The sequence below is a fragment of the Rhincodon typus genome, chromosome 4, assembly GCF_021869965.1.
Source record: "Rhincodon typus isolate 14 chromosome 4, sRhiTyp1.1, whole genome shotgun sequence".
In the NCBI taxonomy this organism is placed as follows: domain Eukaryota; kingdom Metazoa; phylum Chordata; class Chondrichthyes; order Orectolobiformes; family Rhincodontidae; genus Rhincodon; species Rhincodon typus.
The window spans coordinates 91,777,973-91,798,705 of record NC_063335.1 but is presented as its reverse complement, the minus strand read 5'-3'; the positions used below and the strand labels follow the sequence as shown (position 1 = coordinate 91,798,705).

At 40.5% G+C, this 20,733-nt stretch overlaps 1 protein-coding gene across 1 annotated transcript in view; it reads left to right on the top strand.

Annotated features, from left to right (window-relative positions):
* LOC109916337 (ALS2 C-terminal-like protein) overlaps positions 1-20,733 on the top strand; it is a 70,744-nt gene that overhangs the window by 7,011 nt on the left and 43,000 nt on the right. The window contains exons 2-6 of the mRNA XM_048596166.1: positions 10,789-10,928; positions 12,439-12,642; positions 13,752-13,857; positions 17,123-17,309; positions 19,171-19,257. Coding sequence (XP_048452123.1) covers positions 12,502-12,642; positions 13,752-13,857; positions 17,123-17,309; positions 19,171-19,257 — 521 coding nt within the window. The 5' untranslated portion in view covers positions 10,789-10,928; positions 12,439-12,501. The remainder of the gene's footprint in view (positions 1-10,788; positions 10,929-12,438; positions 12,643-13,751; positions 13,858-17,122; positions 17,310-19,170; positions 19,258-20,733) is intronic.

Sequence of the window (20,733 nt, the reverse complement as noted above, 5' to 3'; positions counted from 1 at the left end):
CCCAGCCCTTTTCTGATGAAGGGTCTGGGCCCGAGACGTCAGCCTTTCTGCTCCTATGATACTGGTTATCTTTGGGTGTGTTCAAGGAGAATGAAGAGGAGCAGCAGGCCATGCTGAGGCTCCTCTGAGGTATCAACACGTGGACATCCATGGCAGAGATGTAATCTTGAAACAACCCTTTCGCATGGTGCTTCCAATCAACATTGTCTTGCTCAATCCCATAGGTACACAATGTACAACCTGTCACATCCAGGAGAGGAGGGGTTAATTGGCTCCTGTTCTCTTTACAGTCTCTTCTGTTGGTTACAGCAATGATTTATTTATCTATTGAGCACACAGTTATGCCTCACCCCAATTAAAATGCACTTAACTTTCCTTATTCTGTCACCAGTCCATTCCTTATTATATTCCATTTAAGGGGACTACATGATGTTCTGTTCTTTCAGCTGTAAATTAAGTAGAACAACTGTATTATAATGAATATGTTAAGTGTCCAGCTATTCTACCCCACTTTACTCATGTTGTCCATGTTCCTGACAGCACCTGTACGCATCGCCGCTGAAAATATTGGCAAACTCCAAATACCCAATACTTGTCCCCACTGGAGTGAGGTTGAAAACTTACAGGCCCAAGGAATTTAAACCTCCTACACCTCGGTCTGTACAATCTGAACAATTTTCTATTCACCTCAGCCTCTGCCAAGCTTTACTGCAGTTCACAATTAGGATGATGGTGCCATTTTCTTAGCATTTGTGTAACATGGGCAATGGTGAGAAAATTGAGAATGTACGATAAGAATGAAAAAGTAGCATTCTCGATGTCGAGGAAAATAAGTTTCATTTTCCCCTTAAAATTTCAAAGGTGAATCTTCCTTATAAGCAATAAGGGCCCTATTATTACCTAATCTGGCTTCATTTATATACAGGTTACTCTTCTCCAATGTTCTGGTGAGAAACTAGATGTTGAAATTCCTGACCTGAAAGCAACTGTGCTGACTGGCAGCTGCAGCTTGCTGTGACTTCTCTGGGCCTTCGTTCTAGCCAGTATTTCCCAACACCTCAGGACACCCTCCATCCATGTACACCAGCAATGGCAAAGCACTAGCCTGACTACATCCTCATGGCACTCAGAATACAGTTCAGCATTTTCAGTACAGCACACTATGAGACGGTAACAAATCATATTGCAATGCCGTTGGCAGGCTGCTTTGCGTGCAGGGATAGGCACCTATCTCATGCATCATAAGAGAATGAGATTTGGGCTTCATTCTCTTTCTTAGCACTCACTTATTTTGTGCTTTACTTGAATACTGACAGCATCTCTGCCTTTTTGCATGGACAGAAGGACAGGCAGCTTATTATATTTGCCATCACTTATCACTCAAGGGGGTTGACATGTTGGTGTATAGCACTGCTATGTCAGTGTCACACCTACAGCATATGCCAGTATCTGGTGTGGCACATATACTCCATAGGACACAATCAAATGGTCAGACTGCAAGTCTGAGGGAGGTAGTCAACTTGCCTGGACAAAGGACTATGATCACTCAGAGGTGCTGTCACAGTCAGTCCAGGGAATTGGCCATTATCAGTTCTGCAAATCAAATATAATTAGTGTGACGATGCTGTCACTTTAAGAGGTAATTTTGTCTTGGTTTTTTTGAAGTGAGGTTGTGAGGCAGAGGATCTGAGCTGTCTCTAAGAAAGAAAACAATTTGTGTGGCCTAGGATTTTTTTAAGTTAGAACAAAAGAAGTAGCCTGGGTGTGGCCAGCTGTCACTGACCAGGCTTTCTAGTTTTTTTTAGGTTTAGTTTTAAGCAGAAGCCTTTGGGATCTCAAAAGAGTTGGAAGCTTCAGTGAATGTCTCCTTGCTGCTACTTTCTCTGAATTTTCTCGTGATGTTTTCTTCTTCCTGGATTGGAGAACTGCATGTGAGAATCTGTGTCTGAATTTGCCTTTTTGCCAAGGGGTGTGTTTAAGGGATATTACTATATTGGAACAGTTACTTTGTGCTTGGCACTGTCTCTATTGTTTGGTTAAGTTTTCCAATAGTTAAGATATTTAAATTCCTCTTTGTTTTGTTTGCATTTTAACAACTGTGTTCAAATAAATTGTGATTTGCTTAACATTGTGTAGTTTAACCAGTCGCATTGCATCTGGAACTCAGCACTTCATATCTACCTTTAAAATAAGGAAAGGTTAGGGTCTAGGCTACAATTATAAAATATTTTCAGGGGGTCTGGTCTGGTCCATTACACTACTCTGTGGATTATCCATAAATCAGTTGGGGAATGGCACAGAAATCCATTCAGGCTGGTCTTAGTCGGGAACAGAGCTGAGATGTCCTGAGTGACTGAATATGAAGCACAGAGACCAGGAAAGTTTGGGGTTTGGTATGGGTGAGAGCCATTCAAAAAAGATGCTGGATACCATAGTGAGAGTGGTAGACCTTTTATAGAAGATGAGTACAGCAACACAATTAGTGAGTATGAGATAGCAGAGAAGATGTTAGCACATACCTTTGCAGAATGTAGAAGGTCATTAACCTTCTTGAGGCATTGCTGTGTGTTCCTCTGGACTGTGGATACTACAGTGACCCAGATGGCTACTTCAGACCAGGCTAGCATTGTCTGGTGCTGTGTTGTCTTCTGGTGGTCCTGGGGGAAGAGGACAGTCACTCTCTCCTACACCTCATCCACCAGGACCTTCAGATTTAAACAATGAGATAAGAATCTCACTATTGAACAGCAAGAAGCTTATTTGCATGTATTAATACCTCATTAATTCTTAAATCAACCACAGAATTCTGGAGAAACTCAGCAGGTGGAAAAAGAAACAGAGTTAACATTGAGTCTGGTATGACACTTCAGAACTGAAAGTCTAGAGAACTTTCTGCCTTTGACCCTGTACAGCTTGTGTCTCTGGCTGCTTCTGTACAGCCAACATTTTCTTGAGAAGAGAAGAATTGCACGCATAGTTGCATACCTGCATATACCAGAAAAGCTCCAACAGTTGGAGCCAAACTGGCAAGTGAAATATCAGGATTGGAAATTTTGTTCATGGATGTCAAGCCCAACATATTCGTATATGACTCATCAAAAATCAGGTGTGCAACTGCAAGATGAGACCTAAGCTAAGAACATTGAAAGACCATGCTAAAATTGCAAGGTACCTGTTTTTCGGCGACTTGGCCTTATTCTGGATTGCTGCTTGCTCTGTTTTGGATTCCTGGAGGTCTTTTGTGCCACTTTATGACAGCTGCCATGTTTGACAGATAACTACCTCTCTCAGGTATGTGGGTAGTTCTTTATTGCCTGCTGTTCTTCAGTGGCACCAAGAAAGATATGGAGAAGGCAGTAAGGCTAAGCTATGAGGAATGAAGGAGATACACTGGGCCCTGTAACTGGAGAGGATGCTCCTTAGTGGATTCTGAATTCTGGGCATGTTTCTATTTCCCATTCCAACATGAACCTGCCAAATCACCACCCTTGCATCTATTTGACACTCCACATCACAAAATTCCCTTTCTCCCTCAACCAACAACAAAAGTAGATTGCTATGCAGGCAAAAAGAACAGCAGAATCTACAAAGTGAGAAATGACTGGAGACTCTACTTCTAAGTCAACTGATTAGTTTAAGGGTTTTGCAATGCCCTGAAAATATGAAGGAATGATATATTAAAAATTCTTCATGGCAGAACACATACATAACAGTCTTCATTTGCAGCTCTGTCCGTTTTCTGTCCTGATGGTGTTGTTTCTCTTTCGGAATTTTGTTGTCATCCATCGTCATCCTGTTAACCTTAAATGGCCACATATCCATGATGTGCATTAGGATCTAATTGTGAAGATGTAATACATTGTCTCTTTACATTTTTTGACATACAGGGGAAGAACTTTTAATCTGTAGAGAACATGACACACTACAAAGGATTCCAGCCTATGTAGAAGACTCATTTTGAACTGTTTGACCAGTCAACGCAGCCATTTGTTGAAATTATGTTGTGCAGAACCAATCATAGATAAGTAGAGCATGAAGGATCATTTGCTTTGTGTATATTGGGTGGACATGCATGGACTCAGAGTAATGAAGACAAATCCTATCATATATCATATCAAGCAGTTTACCACCCTCACACAAGTCCATCAAGTGTCTCTGCAACTAGCTGTTGAATGTGGTTGTGCGGTCATATGGAATGGCAAATGCTACAGATATAAACTTGAACCATCATTGAGCGCAGTGTGCATTTTAATATTGTAGTCACATCAGTGGCATATGACTACTCCAGTCTCTCCAGACTATCTATTTGAATGTCAGGATTTGCAAGGAGATTATACAACACTCCCAGCTATTCACTATACATCTGAAAATCTGGCAAGTCATTAGCAATATGCATTGTCAGATTTGTTAGGTTCTGCTTTCAGGGCTTTAACATTTCTGTCGGACACTGGTTTGAGATTAGATGTTGATAATGAAGGAGTTTGAACTCAGTGAATACCTCTTCTCATTTAATTTAGGACAAAGACATAAGTCAGTTGAACACGTGAACTACAGCAATGAAAAGTGAAATGGGAATTTGGACCTTAAGTCTTTTTAGAGCCAGGTTTCTTTGGCACAGCTTCCAAATATGAGACCTTTACAACTCAGAAGGAGAAGGTAGTAGATACATGGGAACACCTACAAATTCCCATCCAGGCCTCTCGTCATCTTGACTTGGAAATATATTGCCGTTCCCACACTTTCAGTGAGTCAAAGTCTTGAAGCTCTATTCTTAACAGTACTGTGCATCTACACTATAACCTCTGCAGAGGTTCAAGAAGGCGGCTCACCATTACCACTTTAAGGTCAATTAACAATAGACAAATCTGGTGTAGCCTCAGATGTGTCTTGAGAAACTTGCTTCTGCTCCTAGTGTTAACTGAAATAACTGAGTTTCCACATCGGTATTATCACAGTGATGGGGTGAGGGTGTTTGCAAATAAGTTTGCATAAGTTTGCAAACTCAAGCCACAAACTTATTTGCCATAATGCTAGTGCCAACTCATGTATGTAGAGTAAAGTCTAAACTTTGGCTTGCTTCATGTACTATGCGAAAGATTTTCCGTGTTTTGCTGTTGGCCTATTAGTTAGTTTTTGGGTTAAATTTGTTTACTTCCTTCTTTTCCTGTGTTCATCAAGTTGACACATGCCTCTATTGGGAAAGACATTCTTACTTGGCAGCAAATGTAAGCATTAAACACATCACAAAGACAGTTTATAACATGATTTGGAATGTGATGTGCTAACTTGATTCTTGCACTTGCTGTGCCACTCCAATACAATCAATGTTTAATTTCTGATGAGACATGATTTACATTAATGTCCTCAAAGGGGTTAATGTGCCTTCTGTGGGGGCTGAGTGGAAAGGGAAGTTGGTTGATTGTTGCAGCTATTGTGTCTTGTGCTGTATTGAGGAAGTAGGATATGAAGTAAAGCAAGGTGGAAGAATCTTGTTCAAAGATATTGGTAACGTACAGGGCCACAAAACAGAGACTCCAGTTTGGGTGATCACTGGCACAGCAGTTCTGGTAACTTTCACTTTAGTGATGATAAATTACCCCAGGATAACTAATAAAGGATTTCTTGAGTAATAAGGTTCTGCTTCTGCCTCTGTCTACCTTCGTAGCATCATGATTTAAATCAGAAAATTAAGTTTCACACTGACTGGAGGCGGTACTTACATTCTGAAATAGAAGTAGACTTGTATTTAAAATTTAAAATGTACTTTGCACAATTCCAGGACATTTGAGTTTACACCAAAAGATTCTTTAGAAATGCAGTCACTGTAGATCGCACAGGCAGTGATATAGTAATGACTATGGAATCAATTTTAGGTGCTTCTTATGGAATGAATGTCAATTCGATGAACTCTCCTGTAGTTCTTTGATGAAAAGAATGGGAGGTTTATCAGACAGCTGAGATGTAAGGCAGGGGTCTTGATTTAACATTTCATCTCAAAGACAACACTTCCGATAGCGCAGCACTCACTTAGTACTGCAATGATGTGTTGGCCTGGATGAAGTACTTGAGTGGCATATGAATCCATGAGTCACAGACTCGGGTAGAATTGCTACCGCTGAGTTTTGGTTGACACGGCCAATTGACCAGATGTGATTACTTAATGAAAATACTGTCAATGTTTAAGGAAATGTAATAGTCATTTTGAGGCTCAGGTACAGCTGTGTGTATTCAGAGGTCCGTCAGTTTTATTGCTCTGACAGTCCTGCAGTCAGTTAAAGACTTGACTTCCCCATCCCCCATTTGGACAATTTGAGCTACACTAGCGTAGCTCCTGCTGTGTTTTCACATTTTAAAGTATTATTTGTACAAATCCCTGATCCTTGTTGGTATCAATATGTGATTAAAAATATTCAGTCACTAAATATTTCCCATTATTGTTTTTCTCTCCTTTCGTCATTTTTGGGTTTCCTTTTAAAAAGATTGATCTTTTGGCCTAATTAAGGTATCAAAAGAGAAAGTTTAAAGCAAAGTTTAAAATTATCTTTGTAGGTCAGGAGGAACAACACTAGATTAAAAGCAAATTACTGCGGATGCTGGAAATCTGAAATAAAATGGAAAATGTTGGAGAAACTGAGCAAGTCTGGCAGCATCTGTGGAGAGTTAATATTTAGTGTCTGGTTTGACTTTTCTTCAGAACTGGAAGATGTTCTCTTCTTTGAAGAAGAATCATGTTGAAAACGTTAAGTCTTAATGCTGATATCAGCTCACAGGCAGTAAGATAATGAGGCCTGGTGCCCAAAATGGACAGGCTGAGTATGGGTCAAATATGGGTTGGGCTGCATTAACTATGCAAACATAGAATTACATAGAATGTACAGCATGGAATTAAGCCATTCTGCCATTGATGGTCCAGTCAGTCTCCTCCCACCAGCAAGATTCTCACTAATTTGTATGACAAAGATAGATTGTTTTGATTGTATTCACTCTAGTTTAGAAGGATGTGAGGAATCTTTTTGAAATTTATACAAATATATACAATAGGGCTAGACAGACTAGATACAGGGAGAACATTTTTCCTTCAATGGGGAGTCTAGAATCAAAGGTCGCTGTCTGTCTGGACGATTTAAGACTGAAATGAGGAAATATTTATTCACCCATAGGGTAGTGAACATGTGTAATTTTCTACCTGTATCTCTAATTGAGGTATATAAGATGCTCAAGGGGATTGACAAAGTAGATAAAGGATGCTTCTTCTTGTGAAACAATAGAAAACGAGAAGCCATTGTTTTCAATCTGCTACTCCTTATCCTAACACTGAGATGAGAAATTCCTTCTGGGATGCTGGGACATCCAGTAAGTTTAAGTAGGTGATAGATAGATTTTTAGTTACTAATCAGTTGAAAAGTTATGGAGAGTGGGCAGGAGTTGAGGCTGGGGCTGAACTGTCCTGGTTGTTATATTCTTATATGGGAATAGTGCTGGAATATGGTGTTGAGGTAGATGATCAGCTGAGATCTAGCAGATCTCTTGCTTCAATCATCCGCAATCATCCCCACTTCAGCCCTAATGACAGAGGGAAGTTAATTGACGAAGCAGCTAAAGATGGTTGGGCGAAGGACTAAGCCAGAAAACCCAGGCTTAAGTTGCACCTGCTCCAGAAGTGTGGAATGACACCCCTGAATAGGTTGATTTGAAAATGTTTAACCTGAAGAGCAAGTGCAGAGATGCCCAGGAGCTGAGATTACTGACCTCCAATAATCACAATCATTTGCCAGAGTGCTAGATATCTCTGTCTCCCCAGCCCCACCACCCCTCTCCAGATTCCCATTTAGCCCAGCTTTGCTAGGAGGCCTTGATATGACATTTGTTCAATTGTGGCCTCGCATCACCCTCATTTGGGCAAACTTGTGTGGGACTCAGCAATAATGCTGCTACTTTTTTAACTGCACTCAGAGCAGTGTGGTCCCAGAAGCCGATAAGTCCTGTTAAAGCTGCTTCAACAAAAGTGGAGTGTAATGACACAGGAGAGCAAATAGGTAACTGCTGGCTATTTTTCTCCTCTCTTGTTTCTTGTGACTGGAGTTTGATTTAAAGCTGTAAGTACAATATAAAATGTTTAAATAATTTTTTGCTTTGTAAATTATGAATTTTCTTAATAGTGTCAAGGGGTTCTGGTTATTTGTCTGAAATGAACAAAAATAAGACTATTTTAGTCTATACTTGAGTAGGAGGAAGGGTAAAACAAATGGTCTATAATCTATTTAGCTCAGATTTGCACACCTTGCACTATGTCGGATCAGAGAATCGCTACAGTGTGGAAAGAGGCCATTCAGACCTTTGATCTGCACTGACGCTCTGAAGAGCATCCTACCCAGACCCCGACCGTAACTCTGTAAATCTGCATTTACCATGGCTAACTGACTTACCCTGCACATCCATGGACGTTAGAAGGTAATTTACAATGGACAATCTATGTAACCAGCACATCTTTTGACTGTGGGAGGAAACAGGAAAATTGTACAATCTATACAGAGATAGTCACCTGAGGGTGGGATCAAACCTGGGTCCCTGGTACTGTGAGGCAGCACTGCTAACCACTGAGCCACTGTGCTGCCCTTGGAAAATCTTGCAGTCTGGATAACCATCTGTGCAGGAAGTGCCTCCGACTGGATCTGCTTGACCTCTGAGCTTTTGAGCTTGCATGGCAGCTGAGAACACAATGATATATTCAGGAGGTGGAGAGGTTCGTGGACAGCATATTTCAGGATGTGGTCACTCTGCAGTTTTGAGGAACTGCTTGGAGAGGGGGAATGGGTGAACGTCAGACAGAAGGGGAACTAGCCAGGTCATGAAGGAATTCCCCATGCATCTCTTTAACTGTCTGTCTTTTGGCCTTAGAAGAGAGGAAGAATGAATGTTTATTTCTGTGTGGAGGTGAGTCAGAGCTATGGCACCATGGCACTATGTGTGGTCTAGCTGCTCTGGGAAATAGGGTGAGGTAGGCGGACAAAAAAAAACTACACAAAAACACATTATGAGCAAAAATACTGTATTAGAGACCTCCAAATAGTCAGGGATATAGATGATCAAACATGCAATCAAATTTTAGAAAAAATGAAAGAATAATAATATAATAATAATTTTAGGAGTAAGTGATGGAATACGACCTTCTTTCCTGGATGAATGCAGCTCCAACAACATTAAAGAAGATTAACACCTTGCACGATAAAGTAGCCCACTTGATTGGCACCACATCCACTCCCTTAACGACACTTAGCAGCAGCTGCAGCAGCAGATATCATCTACAAGATACACTGTAGAGATTCACTAAAGCTCTTTACACAACACCTTCCAAACCCACGACCACTTCCATCTAGAAGGACAAGGGCAGCAGATACATAGGAACATCTCCACCTACAACTTCCCCTTCAAGCCACTCACCATCCTAACTTGGTAACATATCACGACCGTAACTTCACTGTTGCTGGGTGGAAATCCTGAAATTTCCTCCCCAGTGGCACCGTGGATTGACATGCCCATGAACTGCAGCGGTTCAAGAAAGCTGCTCACCACCACATTCACAAGAGCAGCTAGGGACGGCAAAAAAATTGGCTCAGCCAACAATACCCACATCCCATGAATGAATTTAAGAAAAAAATGAGTCAAATGTTAGCAGTGTGAGAGGGAACAAAATATTTAAATTTCATCCAGGAGAATATTTTTGGGAAGTAAGTAGAAAGCCTAACAAATGAGGGGGAAGTTCTGGACCTAATATTTGGAAAGTAGCCTAGGCAGGTGGATGGCATATCAGTAGAGTTATGTGCAGTTTGGAGATAGTGACCATAACTTGGCCAGATTTAGGACAGTAATGGGAAAGGATAAGAATGGACAGGGAATAAAATTTCTAAATTCAGGAAAGGCTACTTTTATTAAGGGAACATACCATTTGGCCCAAATGGGCTGGGAGTGGCTTGCAGATAAAACTGTCATCTGAAGTATTGAAGATGAGAGAGATCTTGAAATGCATATTCATAGGTCCCTGAAGGTAGTAGGGAGGGTAGAGGATACTGAATAATGGAGAACTTGGCAGTCCTAGTAGCAATTACTTTTATTTATAAAATGTGGGCATCTCTGTCTAGGCCAGCATTTATTGCTCATCTGTAACTGCCCAGAGGGCATTTTAGAGTTACCACTTTGCTATGTGTTTGGAGTCACATGTAGGCCAGACCACAGGCAATGATGACAGTTTCCTTGTCTAAAGTATATTAGTGAACCAGATGGGTTTTTCCGACAATTAACAACCTTTTCATGGTCGGCATTAGATTTGTAATTTATTGAATTAAAATTCCATGACAGAATTCAAACCCAGGTCCCTAGAAAACTAACTAGGTCTCTGGATTAAAGATCTAGTGAATACTACCAGGCCGTGGCCTACTCTTCCTGTCTGTGGAGGGAGAAACAAAACTAACATTTCAAGTCTGGTAAGATGCTTCTTCAAAGCAGAGAATGTTGATAAGGTGGAGAGGCATATGGGATACTTGCCTTTATTAGTTAAGGCATAGAATATAAGAGCAATATGTATTAAATGCTGGTTAGGGCACAACTGGAGTACTGCATGCAATTCTGGTCACCACATTATAAGAGGAATGTGAATACAAGAGGGGGCAGAATTGGGATGTTTTCCATTTCCTTCATGAAAATCCAGCACTTGTTGCTGGATCAGCTGAATAGTTCCTATGCCAGAATTATTAAGATTTTATATTTTAGTGCTTCTTTTTCCCCCCTCAGGTTATCTTTTATTGCACTGGGAATTCTAAATATGGACCAAGACTAGATGTTTGTTAACATTTCTTGCTTTGATACCTGTTGTGTGGATGCATTTGAGGTGTAACATGAAATTTCGAGGGAAAGATGCTTTTGATTCACAGGTAAGGAAATATGCTGCAATTGATACATAGCTATCTCAGCTCCAGTGCCTTCTATGATCTTTCTCCATCCAACCTCCTATCTCTCGCCCAGCATCTGATCACACACTCTGCCCTTTCGATATTGATCTACGCAGTCCCTCCTCACTCTGCCTTGCTCTTATTGACAACAGTGTTATGATCCTAATTGAAGGTAATACTGGATAAGTCAGATCCCAGAGTGGAACCTGGCTTGATAGAACACAAGTTTTATTTTTCTTTTTGCTTACTGTGGGGATCAGTTGCTGAACATTTTCACAACAGGCTGCCAATGCATTTTTAACAAAGTAAGAGAAAAGTTTATTACACAGATGAAAATCATAAAGTATATTTTACTGGACAAGAACAATTGGAACAATCCCATGATGACCACGAGAAAGAAAGATTCATCCTTTTTATCCCAGCAATGTCCTTAAAGATATTAAAACCTTTAATAGATTCACCTCTGCCCTAATGTTAAAGTTTCTTGATCAGTTGGCACTGCTATAATCTGTCTCCTTTTGGTACTCCTTGGATGCCATTTTCTTCAGAAACACTTAAAATAACCTGCAGACTCTACTCACTCCTACTTAATGTGCATTTTCTATACTCATGCCTTCATTAGCCTGTGGATCCTTACTAAGGTTTTTAGAGTAGATTTGTAGCTCAGGTTTTGGGTGTTGTGGTTGGTTGGCTCGCCAAGCTGGTTCGTTGTTCCGCAGATGTTTCATTGGAGGCTGCGCTGATGATGTTACCCAGCAGGGTAATGAATCACATGAGGAACAACGAACCAGCTCAGCGAGCCAACCAACCAAAACTGGATCCTTACTCTTTGGTACTCTCACAGCCTTCCACCTCTGGAACTTTCTTCTCACTGACTTCTAAGTACCTCAGGACTTCTCCCTGGATTTGACTCACAGGAGAGCACCTCTGCTGTTATGTACCTCTTTATTCTGCAAGAAACTGCTTCTGACTCCTCTCTTTCTCTCTGGTGGTTGCAAAATTGTAGTCAGCAAACACTTTAGCATTTATCTCCCCAGGTGGCATATTGGTCATTTAGCTGAATAACAAATTCTCCAAAGTACTATTTGGATGCAATATTCAAAATGACTTTCTGATCTTTAAAATAAAAGGTCAGATCTTCAAGGAACTGAAACCTGAAACTAATGTTTCAATTTTAATCATTTTATCATTTTTGCATGTAATTGTCACTTTTTGACTTGCTGTCAGATACCTGCTATGGAATCTAAATATTCCCAGATGGACAGGGAGTGGAATGTGAAATAAGGTGTGTGCTGTTAGCTAATTAAATCCTTGAGGTTGTCAACACATGCCCCAGCATGCTCTTGCTGATACACTCCTCTGTTTAGGGAAACTTTATAAGTGTGTGAAAGTTTCTCAAGTAAACTTACATGATGAATGTCATTCCTTTAGATGCTAGCTGGAAAATCCTGGATAATTTTAAATACTTATGTTTCTCTTTTTAATTAACTAGTAAGCACTTCTGAAAAAATCTGCTGAGGAAGATGGACGTTCTAATATTTAGTTGAGGCACAGAATGGAGCCAAATCGTCCAGTCCAGCAGGCTGATCCAGATGCACTGCTACAGAGAGCCAAACTTCCTAGAAATTGGAATACACCTTTTTCAAAGTCAGCATCAAGCTCCAGAACAATCCTTAACTTGGGGCCAGAAATTAAGGTAAAGGACTTGACAAGACACATCTGAAGATGTTTTTATTGGGGTGAGAATGAGAATAAGCTATGTAGCCCTTTGAGCCTGAACTGTCCTTTTTCTGATTGATGTGTCCAAATTTTGTTCTCTCTAATCTTCAGGAAAAGCATTCAAAATTTATGCAACTTGTCCTTAATTTAACTCTTGAAGCCTTGCTATATTCTTGTGAACCTGCAATTAATTTGCCCTTTTTGAATATAGATGCTTAGATGCTTAATACTTCAATACTCTAGATGATTCTTAGCATTCATTTGTATAAATGAAAATAACTTCCTCACCTTTTGTATTCATCTTGAATGATAATGGTCAATTTTTCATTCACCCTTTTATTACATATAGTATGAATCTGTCCACTAACTTTTAGTGACCTTTTCAGCATAGGCCTATTCCTTTGTTTCATCTAGTTTCTCAAAATTGGTTTGTGGAATTTTTTTATGCCACAAAGTCTTTCAATTTGAGAAGACCCCTTGTTCCATCTTTCCATCAAAATATCAACCCTACTTTTATTTGGTGATGGCCATCTGTTTGATCTGACGCTTCCAGCAGCTTTACTTTGTAAGGTGAGAGTGAAATAACTTGCAGACCAGAAGAAAGGGAAATGACTGAACTGGTTAAAATCAATTTGATAATAAACCGACTTCCTTTTACATTTGGTTTAAGTTGCTAGAGTTGCAAGCTAACCATTTGTGGTTACAGGTGTTGTGTCCATTTCAAACCAATTTCCTTTTCCTTCTGTGCCGTGCCTTTTGTTTATATTTCATGTACATGTCTGAAAGACAAAACATTGGAGAAAATGTGACTTTCTTCAACAATACTCAGAACTACTGTTTGAATGCTATTGTGGTCACTATGCCTCTGATTTTTCCAGTGTTTCTTCTAAACCTTCTTAAAATATTCGCATTCTCTCCTAGACGCTCAGAACAGTGGAACAGTGCACCATCATCTACTATATAACATCAAGCTGGGCATTACCTAAATCATTGTTTTGGTCTCTTCAGATGAAGTGCAGTGTTCAGCATTATTGATCTGGGCTTCTTCATCAAAATCAAAATTTTTTTTTTTCCAATTCCTTGAAGGAGAAATGCCAAAGAGAAGCTGCCTATCTGTTCAAGCTGGAGCAGGCCTTCAAGAATTCACTGACTGACCTGAAAACTCACATTCTAAAGCCTCTTGTCAAGGCTGGTAAGTAATTGTCAAATGCTGATTCATCTTAAAATAACTTAAGATTGAGCCAAAGGGAATCCTGATGCCTCATAGACTTCATTCTCTCAAACCTATTAGTAATCTATAATTTTTAAATCTACAGCAGAATAGGAATATTAACTTGAGCCTTCAGTTAATGAGACAGTTTAGAGGGGCTGATAGATAAAGCTGAAGTAATACAGTATTGCAAATGGGGGGAAGAAAATAAATTGGTAAGGTTTATTCTAAAAAATTTGTCAATTAACAGAGATAAAATAGAAACCAGCCTTGGGAATTTTTAATTCTTAACTAGACCAGGGAACCATGTAGAAATCAGCCAAGGGTCTGGTCTGTCCTCAGTCAGGAGCAACGGTGAACTGTCCCAATTGAGTGAGTAGGAAGGGCGGAGAGTGGAAAGGGTTAGGAGTTTGGGATGGATGCGAATCATTCAGAAAAGATGCTGCTTGCATTGATAGGGTGGTGGTCCTTGAGGCTTGGTGGGAGATGGGTGCAGTTGTGGAGTTAGTGAGTGAGAGGTGCAGAGAGAAGATGGCAGCATTTACACTCATAAAGTGAAAAAGGTCATTAACGATCCTGTGGTGTTGCTGCGCGTTTCTTTGAGACATGGATACTGCATTGATTAGGCTAGCTGCTGCAGATAGTCTGGCAGCATCAGTTGCCGTGGTCTCCTCTGGTGGTCCTGGGTAAAAAAAAGGACAGCCTGCCCCTCCTCCACCCCATTCACTAGGTCACTGTTGGTGAAGAGGAATGTCAATTTGCCCATCTCAGCCATATTGTTTGAAATTACAAACCAACTCACCAAAAGGCTTTTTCTGATTTAGTGATTGAAATGATGTGCAGTTGGGCTTTAAAATGGCCCCTGCAGCATGAGGGCTGTAAATTCCTGGCACTGGTCTGCATTCCTACCTCTGTGGAATGCAAGCTTTCACAAGGACTGGCATTGTGGAGGATAATATATAATCCATGAAGTCAGCAGCAGAAAATTGCATTCGAAACATTGCCTGGGCTGTAAGAAAAATCCTCCACAAAATTCCCCAAAATTGACACTTGTTCAAAATAAGGGCAAATGAAGGAACTGGTCTGGGCATTTTTGCAGAGTTACATTCCTACGTTTAAACTGAGATGATCCCTTATATGACCATTGCAATGTCACCAAATCCCTCCCATTTGAACGTAAAGTTAGCAGATTTGTGATGTAGCATCTGAATCACTGTTTTTATTTCTATGAGATATCTTTTTATTTCTGGCTGAGCTACGTACGTTACTAGGATGTTATTTTGGGTTAGGACAGGAAGTAAGTATTTGGAAAATTGATATGAACTGAAAGTACCCATACACGTTTAGAAAGATAACAAAATGTTTTTTTTTGGTGATGTCATGTATCAGGCAGGATCTGATTCATACTGTGTCCGACGGAAATGTTTTGGGGCCTTAAGCTCTTCACTACATTTAGCAATGGCCTTTTTGAAGTTCATTGAGGGATAGAGGGCTATATATCCAAGCTTCTGATGATACCAACATAATAAACAGTGTCAATGAGAGCCAAAACTTGTTTGCATTGAGTGAAAGTGTAAAGAAACGACATGCCCTCCAGCCCGATATTGTTACAAAGAGATCCCCCTTCATTCTTCCAGACTCCTGTGACAAAGGCTCAGTTGACCAGACTTCTCCTCATATGACAAACCTGTCATCCCAGGAATCAGTCTGATAAACCTTCATTGCACTCCTTCTATGCTAATTTCATCTTTTCTTAGGTCAAGTGACCACAGTTGCACACAGCACTCCAGGATGATCTCAAGATTTACAACATCAGTAAAATTTCCTTGTTCTTCTGTTCAAACCCTTTTGCAATGAAGGCCAAAATACCATTTGGCTTTCTAATTGTTTGCTGCAGCTGCATGCTTGCTCTCAGTGACTGGTGCAGAAGGACCCTTTCTGCATTAACCTTTCCTAATTGATCACTATTTAAATAATACTCAGCCATTCTTTTTCTCCTACTGATATGGACAACTTAATACCCTTATCTATATTTGACTGCATCTATCATGCATTTGCCCAGTCACTCAACTTGTTCAAATCACCTTGAAACCTCTTTATCTCCTGCTCACCACTCTCAATCCCAATTAGTTTTTGTAATCAATAAACTTGGAAAAATGAAATTTGATTCCCTGATCCATAACATTGATAAATATTGTGAATAACTGGGGGTTGATCCCACTTGTCTTTCACTCCCAAAATAGTCCGTTTCTTCTTAAAATTTATTACCTGAGTGCTAACCGATCCTCAGTCTATGCTGATTATTACCTTCACTTCCATATACTTTTGCACACTAATTCTTATGTGGCACTTTATGAAAAGCTTTCTGGAAATCCAAATATTCCATCTCTGCTTGTTCTCCATCATCTTACCTAGTTATTTTACTTTTTCAGTGAGATGTTTCATCAATTTGGCACTTCTGGGATTGAGCAATGTTCACAGTGAGTGATTGTCAGGCAAAACTGCCTGTAGAATCTAGAGGTACCTTTCCACTGTCTTGATTGTCTATCAGAAAAATCAGCACAGATCTGTTCCATTTAAGTTTTCAAATAATAACCATAAATGGAACAGATCTCTGCTGAATTTAATGATCAAATCAAGGCAGTGGAGAGGTAACTCTAGATGCTATACAAGAGAAATTAATAGCGAGTGGACTGTTGGAATTTTACACACTGCTACTAAATTCACTGGGGTTTGAACCAGTTGTATGTTTATTTAAGGAGCACAGTTTTAAAATAATGGGTCTCCCATTTAAGAAGGTGATGAGCACTCTCTTAGAGGTTTGTTTGGAATTTGTTTCTGCGGCTGGCAGTGGATGCTAAATCATTGAAAATATTCAAGTTTTAGTTAGACAAATTTTTGATCGATAATGAACTCAAGGGTCATAGGCAGCAGATAGGAAAGTGATGTTTAGACCACAATTAGATCAGTCATCATTTTGTTGACTGATCCAGGCTGTAAGAACAAATGGTCTTCTCTTATTTTTGTTCTTTAGTTCTTAACTGGAACTGGCTCAGCTAGAAATTTGTCTTGGGGTATAAGAGTAAAACAGGAGGTGTTGAATTGTCTACCCTGATATATGCTCTTCATGGTGTTCAGTACCATGATTGTCAATTAGAATGGTTGGCTGGCTGGTACAACATCTACCAGCCTAACTCTCTCCTTCATTTACATGGACATAAGTAAGAACAGCGTTTCTTCTTTACAGAAACTTCTGATCAAAAGAGCCGGCCACAGTTGAAAGAGGCTCTCCTTGTCTTGGAGGAGAGTCTGGAGGCTCTCTACAATGAATCAGAAGAACACTGTTTGCATCTCGCTGATACTTTGGACACATTGACCCGAAAGGAGCTCTATCTACTTGTAAATGCACAACGGCTCAAGGAAGTTTACATTCGGTAAGCAAGTCAGCTGATGGTTACAAGTGACCTGCAGATGGAAATCATTAAAGGTTTAGAGCCAATATTTGAAATGATCAAAACTGGACTTAACCAGTTGGCTACCCTGACTATAATGATACTGGACAATCAACGTGGAGATTGAAATATCAACTCCTGACATGGTAACATTGCTTCCAATACGTCTGGTATTTGGCAGGTTAACAGCAGAAACATTGCCTTTAGAGACGGGAATGTACCATGTTTAATCTGCATGGCTCACTATTAAGGGCTTAATTTTTCGTCGCAGATGGAAGTAGGTATGGAGGAGGAGTGAAGAGGGGAATGTAATATGTAAATTTTCATCATGGGCCAGAGAGACAGTTTTGTGGCTGCATTTCAGCCCTAGGTCAATTGTAGAGGGCCAACTGGAATTTTTAAGTTTGCCTCCAGGTTCCTGAAGTTTAGCCACACAGCAGTGATTCAGGCAGCCATGAAGGCCCTTCCAGACTCCAGCTGCAAGGCACAATGTGCCCTTTGGAAAGGATCCTGCTCCAATTGTAGCCAGATTCTCAACTTTTTTAAATTAAAAGTTGATGTCATTTGTAGGCTGCCGTTCTGAAGTACCCTCTTTCCTTCTTGCCTCCTAAGCTGGAGGGCCTCCTACTTTTGGCTCCACGGTAAGGTTTTTAAATTTACAACAGGTAAAAGACTTTGCTTCCTCTGGCAGTCACTGTAGAATCCCCAGGTCCAGTATTTCCTCTGCTCACCAGGAACCAGTTTTCTAATCGGTTCATCAACAGATTTTAGACCCTGTAGTATCAGATAATGGTTCTGAAAGAATCAACAATGTTGCGTTGGCTCCACCCAATCTGATACCTCTTACAGTCTTTGGGTAGAGACAGTGAGATCTACACTACCTTTCAAATGAGCTGATATAGTCCATGCATCTCTCAATAGCTTTTAGTACTCATACTTGACTAGTAATTTAGTTGCACTTACTTAACAAGATCATTTCATAGAATCATAGAATCCCTACAGCGTAGAAACAGGCCCTTCGGCCCAACAAGTCCACACCGCACCTCAGAGCATCCCACCCAGACCCATCCCTCTATAACCCACCTAATCTACACATCCTTGAACACTATGGGCAATTTAGTATGGCCAATCCACCTAGCCGGCACATCTTTGGACTGTGGGAGGAAACCAGAGCACCCAGAGGAAACCCACACAGACACAGGGAGAATGTGCAAACTCCACACAGACAGTCACCCGAGGGTGGAATTGAACCCAGGTCCCTGGTACTGTGAGGCAGCAGTGCCAACTGCTGTGCCACCGTGCATGATAGCACTAAGAACAGTGAGTCTTATGTTTAGACTCACCAGTGGTCTATGCTCTGTCATTAATCATTATGTAGCCCCAAACACAGTATATGGTTAATGGCACTTAACTACCCCTAACAAAAAATAGACCGCATTATTAACAGAGTTGGCAATCAGGCCGAAAACCATGGGCTCTTATTGTGCAAATCAGTCAGTGCTAATTTCAGGCAGTCACTGATTATTGGAATGCATACGGGCATGTGTGAATGAGTCTCTCAGCTGGATCTCTGTGCAATTGAAGATATTTGCTTGATGGGTATAGTTGGAGATATTACAAACTGTGGAAGGGTTATCTACGTGAAAAACAGATTCAAACTCAGTTCTTGGACATTTTGGTATGCTTGCAACTGGCCCAGTATAGGTCCTCTTCCCCATTCAGCACTGGCCACTTCTCTTTGAACTCTCACACTCTGCCACTCTAGTCTCCTCTCAGCTACTTCCTGAGTTTCCAGGATCCACGGTATGTTTTCTCTCCCTTGAGTAATTGTTTCTCTTTTCAGGTACTTTACAGCATTCACAAACTATGTTGTTCTCTGTGGCTTTGAAAACATTGCAAAACAAACAAGGTACGAGTTCAGGGGAAAAAGGTAGGTGCCATTGATAGAGTTTAGATGACTTCACAATTGTAAACGTTGAATGTTAATTGACTCCCTAATTGCTGTTTTCTCTGAATTTGTATGCTTGAAGTTTAGGCATAACAGTGGAAAATGGATAGTTAGTAGCAATTGCAGGTCAGGTATAACCTGAATTAGACAAACAGTAGAGATAGCAAGAACTGCCGATGCTGGAGTCAGAGACAACACAGTATGGAGCTGGAGGAACACAGCAGACCAGGCAGCACCAGAGGAGCAGGAAAGTTGACGTTTTGAAACGTCAACTTTCCTGTTCCTCTGATGCTGCCTGGCCTGCTGTGTTCTTCCAGCTCCATACTGTGTTATCTTAGACAAACAGTACTTCTTTTTCTATTTTTCAATATAATCCTTAACAAACTGTTCATCACTGTTACAAGCCCCATAGAAACCAATAAAAAGAGAACATTTCACAGTGACTAGCTGTACTTTAGTAACATGGAATTAGCATTGATTGGGTGTTTAAGTAGCATGTGACTAATATAGTAAATGACAGAAAAGGTGTTCATTAATAACTTCCCATCACAGCCATTGTAATGTCATATATTTATAGCACCATTATTTTTATTTGGGTGTTGCTGGCTGGGCCAGCATTTATTACCCATCCCTAGTGTCCCGAGAGAAGTTGAAGGTGAGCTGATTTCTTGAATTGCTGCAGTCGACATGAAGTGGGTAGACATATTATTTTTCATTATGGAGGGAGCTCCATGATTTTGGCCATGTGACGCTGAAGGAAGGGCAAGTATTTCCAAGTCAGGAAGGTGAGTGGCTTGGAGTGAAACTTCCAGGTGGTGGTGTTCTCTTGGCCTTCTAAATGGAACTGGTCATGGTTTGGGAGTTGCTATTTTCAATTTTCCAGTTCAAGACCATTATGCCTTTGGATTGTTGCAAGTCTGACTCATGATGATTCCTTGGGAAGGTACCTTGTTGTATCGGCCAGACCCAGAATGAACATGATTTCAGTTCCATATAAAAGTGGTTAATTGTTAACCCCCTGCCCAGTTAAACCAATCTCTTGTTCAACAGTCATACCTGGTTACCTGGTATTAGCCTGGTGAGACTTTGCAGCGCTTCCATATGGCAAATATATCCTCTCTTCAGTAGGGAGATCAAAATTGGATGCAGCTCTCCAGGTGCAGTCTCGCCAAGGCCCTGTATAGTTGCAGTAACTCTGAAACTGTTGCAATGTAGTCAAATACCATTTGATGACTTGCTTTTGCTACACACTCCTGTTTACTTTCATTGGTGCACCAGGACACCCAGATCTCTTTGTACATCTACATTTGCCACTATATTCCTATTTCAATAATAGTCTGCCTTTCTGTTTTTCGCATTAAAATGCTTAAATTCACATTTATTCATTTATACTGCATCTGCCATGCGTTTGCTCACACACTCAACTTCATTAGATCACCCTGAATCCTCCTTACATCT